At 43.4% G+C, this 7,818-nt stretch overlaps 1 protein-coding gene across 1 annotated transcript; it reads right to left on the reverse strand.

Annotated features, from left to right (window-relative positions):
• Positions 1-492: 492 nt before the first annotated feature.
• LOC118075418 (carbohydrate sulfotransferase 8-like) lies at positions 493-7,199 on the reverse strand. The gene is made up of 3 exons (XM_035097385.3): positions 6,259-7,199; positions 4,095-4,239; positions 493-3,058 (listed from the first exon to the last, which is right to left on the reverse strand). The coding sequence occupies exons 2-3, from the start codon at positions 4,192-4,194 to the stop codon at positions 2,253-2,255; spliced, it is 906 nt and encodes a 301-aa protein (XP_034953276.2). The 5' UTR covers positions 4,195-4,239; positions 6,259-7,199; the 3' UTR covers positions 493-2,252.
• Positions 7,200-7,818: the final 619 nt, after the last annotated feature.

The following is a 7,818-nucleotide window of genomic DNA, read 5'->3' on the forward strand; positions in this document are numbered from 1 at the left end:
AACAGAACTATCTGTGTAAAAAAAAATGGAAAAGGGGAGGGAAGCTCTTTTTTGTAAAAGATTTATGATGGAAACTTTGAGCTCTGTTATTTACAGAGTGAACTGAATAACGCTAAAAGGACTTGGAATTTAATTTAATTGGAAGTATAATTGTTCATTAATCTTCAGTTGGACGGAAGGATGAAAGGAGTCTGTGAATTTGCTAAGGAACTGATAAGGTTCATTACTGAGTCATCTGCAGTTCGACAGACCACTCTTCTTCCCTGCCTGAGAGTAAAAATGGCGAAAACAGGTTATTTATTGGGACAGAGTGACTTTTGCAGCTGTTGTTAAAGTTGCAAAACAATGAAGCATGGAACAGAGTGAGGGAGAAATTTCTGGAACAACAAGGCATGATGGATAACTGCACCAACCGGGGAAAAGATAAACACAATATTTTACAAGGATAGGAAGAAACACCATGGACAGAATAATTGCCACACACAGGAAGAACAAGGTTATAGTTTGAGTGCCTCACTTGTAGCTTTATAAATCATTTAATGTGTCAACACAAATAGAAGAATAGAAGTTATTAATATTGCAGTTGTTGTATAATAGGATTATTATTATGACCAGAATTTAATTGAAATTAGTATGATTTTGGAACGCAGAAATACAGTCATACCTCGGTTTACGTCTGCTGTGGTTTGAGTACTTTCGGTCTGAGTACTCCACGGACCCGGAAGTGTTTATTCTGGGTTTGCAGCGCGCGCATGTGCAGAAGTGATCTGCATGGTCCATGCATGCGCAGAAGAGCTGTATTGGCACTGCGCACACGGAAGCGCCACTCGGTTTAAGTACTTTTCAGGGAGCAAATGGCTCCCTGGAACCAATTGAGTACTTAAACCGAGGTGCCACTGTAAAGAAAACCATCAACCATCAACTCTAGCATGCGGGGGGGGGGCACTTTATCTAAATTATATAATTCGGTAGTTGAACGATTGGCATTAGTAATTGTATTATAAATTGGTATTGTTATAATGAGGCTATTATTGGATTGTATTTGAAAACTAATTAAAAATATTAAAAAATAAGAAAGAGAATGATGTTCTGTGGCAGAATATACATTAAAATATATCAAAATGAAAATTCACTTAGATCCTGAGTAGTATTCTCATTTTCTCATTCTCTCTCTCTGTCTCTCTCTCGTGTGTGTGTTTGTGTATTCCTACAAACCTATAAATATTTTCTGCCAAATCCACATCAATTTTAAATCTGACATAACCATAGAAAGTTGGTGGAACAAACATGGTGTGTTTAGAATGTGGTTTTCACGTTATAGATGAGGAATGAGGAAATAATGTTAGACCTTGGATTAGCCTCTACTCATCACCATTTATGAATGCTTTTCTGGGCTGTGTATACTTTTAAAGAATATTCAAAGCACGTTCTTTCCCTCAAAGAATTCTGGGCACTGTAGTTTCCACTCATAGAGTTCCAATTCCCAGCAACACTTAACAAACTACAGTGCCCAGAATTCTTTGAGGGGGGAATGCACTTTAAATGTGCTCATTCCCTGTCACCTGCAGACCAATCGAATAGACTCTGGAGTAGGGCTGTAGCTCACTGATAAAGTCCCTGCTTTGCATTCAGAAGGTCCCAAGTTCAAACTCAGGTACAGTATCTCTAGGGAGGGCTAGGAAAGCCCCCTGTCTTCAGGGCACTTCCAGACTGTCACTTTTTTGCATGGGGTTCAGTCACACACCGGCAAATTCAGATTGTGAGATTATAGTCGATTGAGATGTTTTGCGTAACAAACCTGTTTCCCCCAAAAGCTGGACTTTTTGCAATAAAGGAAATGCCAGGAAAATGCACTGGAAATGCATTGTGGGGTGACACCTGCTTTGATGCAACATCATCTAACATCCCCACAAACAAATCAGAATGAACACTCATCAAAGAGCCAGTGTTACTTAAGTGCCCTGCAAATCAATCAGGATGAATGCTCATGAAACAGGTTATCTGGTAGTGCCCTAAAGCAACTGCTAGTTGGTGTCAGCATTGCTGAACTAGATGCACCAGTGGTCTGATTTGGTAGGCTCCTACCGTAGTTCAGCACATACGTTAACAATGAAAATGCCAGATCAATCTCCCTAAAGAGGGATTTCCCAGAGACAGGGTGCCACCACAGGGACTTCCTGTTCTCTAGCAGACAGGAGACCAGAGAACCCAGAGAAGGGAACTGTGATTGAATCTTACAGCAAAGTTTTGTTTTAAAAATGAAAAGAATAATTAAATGAAGAGAAATCAATTGAGTAAAGGTCCTTGAGCTTCTGCATTTGGTCCTTACTCAGTTTGCTGAAGTAGTTCTGAGTGATATTGTTGTCGGTCCGTTTCTCTGTACCGTACTCCTTAAAATCTGGATACTGGAGATCGTCTGGTGCTCCAATTCTCCTGAGAACATGGTCAGCGTCTTCTCCCAGTGTCTCGTACTTCCCCAAAATGTCATAATGAATGTTGCAAGGATCACAGAGCATAAACATTGGCTTCCAGTGTATGTCCATATCCTTGGGGGCCTGTGTCAAAACAAATTTTACAAATTCCTGGAAAGTCACTTGCTCGGTGGAATTTGGGTTTCCCCTGAACAAGGTCTTGATCTTTTTTGCCACAAAGACGTAATAAGGCTCGAAGTGCAAGAGCTTGTCTCTGTAAGCAGAAACCAATCTCTCCAGAGGATGCCTGGTGAACATCACTTTAATGCTGCTGTTCAGAAGTTTCTCTTGCTGATCAGAAGGGTAAGAACTCAACCTCCTTAAGAGATGTGTTGTGTGGACTCTACCATGATCTACTTCTAAGGAATCCCTGCTCAGGTTGAGTGTGAGGAGGAGAATAATTTTTTTCCAGTTGGAACAGCCCACCTTTGGCACTTCACAGTAGATAAAGTTGTGACTCTCGTCCACAAAGAGCTGCTCCATAACTTGAGGGTTTGGTTTTCCTTTTGAGAAAGTATCTTTCAGGCAGATGGAGTCCAAAGAGGCTTTGCGATCTCGATGCCTTCTCAGCCAATCTTTTTCAGGATCTATATAATGGAAATGTGACCTTTGACACCATGACCAGGAAGTGAAAATCAGTAATTCAAGGAGGGCCTCAAGGAAGTTAAACTGGCCTCAACCAGGGCCAAGGTCTTTTCGGCTTTGGCCCCAGCCTGGTGGAAATTCCAAGAGACCAGGGCCCTGCAGGACTTGACATCCTTACGCAGGGCCTGCAAGATGGAGCTGTTCCACCTGGCCTTTGGTCTGGGCCCAGTTTGAGCTCCCCTCTATGAGACCCTGTAAGTTACCTCTGTGGCCATTTTATTGGCTCATGCGGGACCAACATGGACAGCTGGCCCTGATGAATACTTGAGGTTCCCAACCCCTATGGTTGTAATTCTTGAGCAGTCATTAAATTTTATCCTGAGTCTAATTTTTAAGCTGTATTTTAATCAATTGTTTGATTGTGTTTTAATGTATTTGATATCTGATGTTAGCTGCACTGAGCCCGGTTTTGGCTGGGGAGAGCGGGATATAAATAAAAATTTACTTACTCACTTACTTATTTCCTTACCGGTACTTACTTAAAGGTAAAGGGACCCCTGACCATTAGGACCAATCGTGACCGACTCTGGCGTTGCGGCACTCATCTCGCATTATTGGCTGAGGGAGCCAGCGTACAGCTTCCAGGTCATGTGGCCAGCATGACAAAGCCATTTCTGGCGAACCAGAGCAGCACACGGAAACGCCGTTTACCTTCCCCTATTTATCTACTGCCACTTTGACGTGCTTTTGAACTGCTAGGTTGGCAGGAGCTGGGACCGAGCAACGGGAGCTCACCCCGTCGCAGGGATTCGAACCGCCAACCTTCTGATCAGCAAGCCCTTGGCTCTGTGATTTAACCCACAGCGCCGCCTGCGTCCCTTACTTACTTACTATTAAGAGTTTTGATCCATTTTCAACATTGTTATCCTGCCTTTCTATAGGAAAATTTAAACCATGTAATAGAAAATCAGAACAACAAAGCTAAGCATAACCATCCAATATTCTGCTGTTTAAATATCTGGCAATCCTCACTCTTACCTCTTATTTCTGTCTGCCAACTATGGAACGGCTGAAGAAGAAAAGCACAAAGCAGACTACTGAGGAAGAGAATGAACAACTTTTCAAGTAGGTTCTTCATAATGTTTTCCCAACAAGCCAACGGCTGTAGCCTTTATGATGAACTCTAGGCAAACATAAATAGCAAACATTGTTACCGTTCGTTGAACCAAGAAATTAGCAACTGTTATAAAACACTTGCATTTTCCTACATTAACCAAGGTTCGTCCCTAAGAGATACTGCTGTATCTTTAGAGCAGGCATCCCCAAACTCGGCCCTCCAGATGTTTTGGGACTACAATTCCCACCATCCCTGACCACTGGTCCTGTTAGCTTGGAAATTGTAGTCCCCAAACATCTGGAGGGCTGAGTTTGGGGGTGCCTGCTTTAGAGGGTCTAGGCTGCGGACGATACAACCAAGGAGTTTGCTTCAACTTTGGGTCCTCAGATGTTGTTGGACTACAATTCCCATCATCCTTGACCATTGGCTAACCTGCCTTATGACCGAGCCATAGAATCAGCCAGTTGAAAGGGATTCCAAGGATCATCTAGTGCAACTCCCTGTAATTCAGGAATCTTTTTTCCTCAGCTTGAGGCTCGAACCCATGAACCTGAGTTCATGGCAGATGGCTCTGCCGACTCGAACTATCCCAGCCAGACCTGGCAGGGAATGATGGGAGTTGTTGTGTGACATCTGGGAGTGCAAGGTTGACAAACACTGGTTTACAGCTTACTTCTTTACAGGAGATCAGGGATGTAAGATTCAGCCATCCCTTAGGGCCACTACCTTGCCCATATCAACAGAGAATTTTGGTTGGAAATTTGCAAGTTATATTTGCCCCGAGCAGGCAAGCTTCTCTGTTATCTTACCTTCCTAGGCAAAACATAACCTTTTGGAGCCAAAGTGCATGGAAGCACATGAAATGGTGATAGAACTTTCCTCTCTGGCAACAGGGGTTGAGTGCAATCTGTGCATTCTTACTTTCCCCTTCATGCATTTGGGACCTTGAAGAAATGCTCCCTTCTCCAGGAGACATAGATGACCACAGTGTTGATAGGGTTCTGCCACTAGGTGAAAACTTGTTTTCTCCAGGAGCTTATCCACACTTCCATTTGCCTCACTACTTTCCTCTGGGAAAACCTGCTTGATTGGAACAAATGGCAATTGGGTTTCCATGGATTGTCATTTGTTCCAATTTAGCACTTAAGAGCAGACTTTATGGGGGGGGGGCAGCAGTGCGGCAAGGGTAAAACTGATAAACAATGGAACCAGAGAAGGGAGTAGGGGGAAGCCAGCTCTACTTTTTCTATGTTTGAATATGTATTGTTGCTTTTATTGTTTGTTGTTTTTGGAAAATTAATAAAATAGCATTAAAAAAAGAGAGATTGTGTTAATAATATTGCTGAAATAAGCACCATCTCAGCCAGAAATTAATTAATCCTGAATTAATATAAGAACTTGCAGTGAGACATAGCAGGGCTGGAACATTAATGGCCTGATACAGTGCTTTTTTCTGGGGGTACGCAGGGGTACGCATACCCCTAAACATTTTGTGAATCTTTGTACTTTTGTCCATTTACTGTATTTATTTTTCCTGATTTGAACTATAAAATGGTGAATTTCTTGAGTCAAAAAGAGAGTACCCCTAAACATTATTTTAGAAAAAAAAGCAAGCTCTGGCCTGATACTACCGGTATGCATGTTTACTTGGAAGTAGGTTTGTACCACCAATTCTGCATTGTCAGTGATTACTGTACATAGGAGTGCTATGGTAGCGCAGGTAGGAAAACTTTGACCTGAGTCCTTGTCTTTTGCTATTCCTTGACTGTTCCTGTGTCACTTCTAGAGGGCTGTTCCCAAGAGTATCCTGTAGGCTACGCAGAATATATTCAAATGCTTTCTAATTTATACCAGTAACTCTTTATAAAAAAGAGGTAACTTTACAGCTGCCATCCTGTATCTCCTTACAATAGCCACATTATATTACCTGCAATGTTTTTAATGTGCAACAAACGAGAAAAAAAGTTTGTAATAAGTGTATACAAATCAAAAGCACAAAATTTGTTTGCCTGGAATACAGAATATAACACATAAGACAGTTCCAGGTCCCTGCCGGTCTCTGACTCCATCTCCACCACTACTCACCTTGCCCAGTTAAAGAACAAGCTCCTTCCTTTCATCAGATCCTCCACTCAGCTTTCTGTAACATCAGTCAAACAGGCACCAAGGTCTCAGAGGGTTTCTTATTCCAGCTCACTTGGGGACAAGTCGCCACAAGCTCTTCCAGAACAACACAGAGCAAATGAATTTATTGTATGCTGTCGTTCTATGGTTCTTCAGTTGCTACAAATATTGCACAAGACGTTCCTTCCTACAAAAGGAGGGCCACTTAAATGCGGCACTGTATGCAATGTTTTTCTGTCTCTCTCTCTCATACCCACACCCAGTGCAAAGACCTGAAGCTCCACGCCTCTTGCTGAATTTTCGAGTTTGTAGGGCTTCAGTGCTACTCTCTGACAGGTTCATATTTACACAAGAGCGGTGTCCCTAGCATGATGGAACTTGAGGTGTGGAAGTCTTTTTAACCCCCCCCCCCAAAAAAATCAGCATCTCTTGCTACGAACAAAAACAGCAACCAAGTCCCAAGCAACAGAAGCGACTGAAAGAAGTAGCACACAGTAAAGGGTAATTCAATATATTATTGCATTGCCCAGCCACAAAGGTAATATTCAGGCTACCTTAGGAGGAGAAAAGCATGCAATAGCCCCAAAGAATTAATATAGTCAGTGTTTGGTTAGTGCAATTGTGATTGGAGAAGAAGGTACTGAAAAGCACTGCCGCAGTGCCGCATGGACCTATGATACACCTGAGGTCCAACATAGAAGATCCGCAGCTCAGGCCCCTCTGGGCCACCCTCAAACAATGCCCTCTGACAAGGAGGAGAAAATATAGAGAGCAAAGTTAATGCATAGACTGCAGAGTGAATATCCACGTGGATATTTGTCTAATCCTCTTGTAAAGCCATCTAGCCGCCCATAGTGGCTGGGGCGATCATCATAATTTAGGTTGGTGATCATCACTGCCTCCTGTGGAAGCAAATTCAATACTTCAACTATGTGTGAAGAAGGACTTTCTTTTATCCATTCTGATTACATTCAACTTCATTGGATGTCCATGAGTTCCAGTGTTAGGAGGCAGGGGAGATTCCCCCCCCTCTATCCGCTTTCGGCCCAATTGGCCTCCCAATCCGGCCCGCGACGACCCCTGCCGCCCGCTGCCGCCGCCCGCTCTTACAGCGCGCGGCGCGGCGACGATCTTCAAAATCTGCAAAAAATTGCCGAAAATCCTTTGTGCGCATGCGTATGGGCTTCTCCCGACCCAGAAGAGGTCATTTCCGATGCACTTCCGGGTCGGGGGAGGCCCATACGCATGCGCACAAGCGATTTTCGGCGATTTTTTCCCGACCGTGTGCGTGTGCGCATGGGCACGGGCGCGCACTCCCCCGCCCTCCGGCCCGCTGCGCGGTAAGTCTGGGGACCCCTGCTCTACACCATGAATAGTTTTATAAACTTGCATCATTTACATCTTACTCACTTTTTTTCTAAATTAAAAAAGTCCCAAATCCTGTAACCTTTCATCAGAGGGGAATTGCGCCATCCTCTTGATCAGGGCTTTTGTTCAGCTGGAACCTGCCAGAACTCTCAG

Source organism: Zootoca vivipara, chromosome 1 (genome assembly GCF_965207765.1).
Source record: "Zootoca vivipara chromosome 1, rZooViv2.hap1.1, whole genome shotgun sequence".
NCBI lineage: Eukaryota > Metazoa > Chordata > Lepidosauria > Squamata > Lacertidae > Zootoca > Zootoca vivipara.

Bases quoted from the DNA above. Each gene is read 5' to 3' on its own strand.
- LOC118075418 (XM_035097385.3), bottom strand. From the start codon at position 4,194: ATGAAGAACCTACTTGAAAAGTTGTTCATTCTCTTCCTCAGTAGTCTG. The intron at 3,059-4,094 runs GTAAGAGTGAGG...TCCATTATATAG, and splicing joins TTGGCAGACAGAAATAAGAG to ATCCTGAAAAAGATTGGCTG.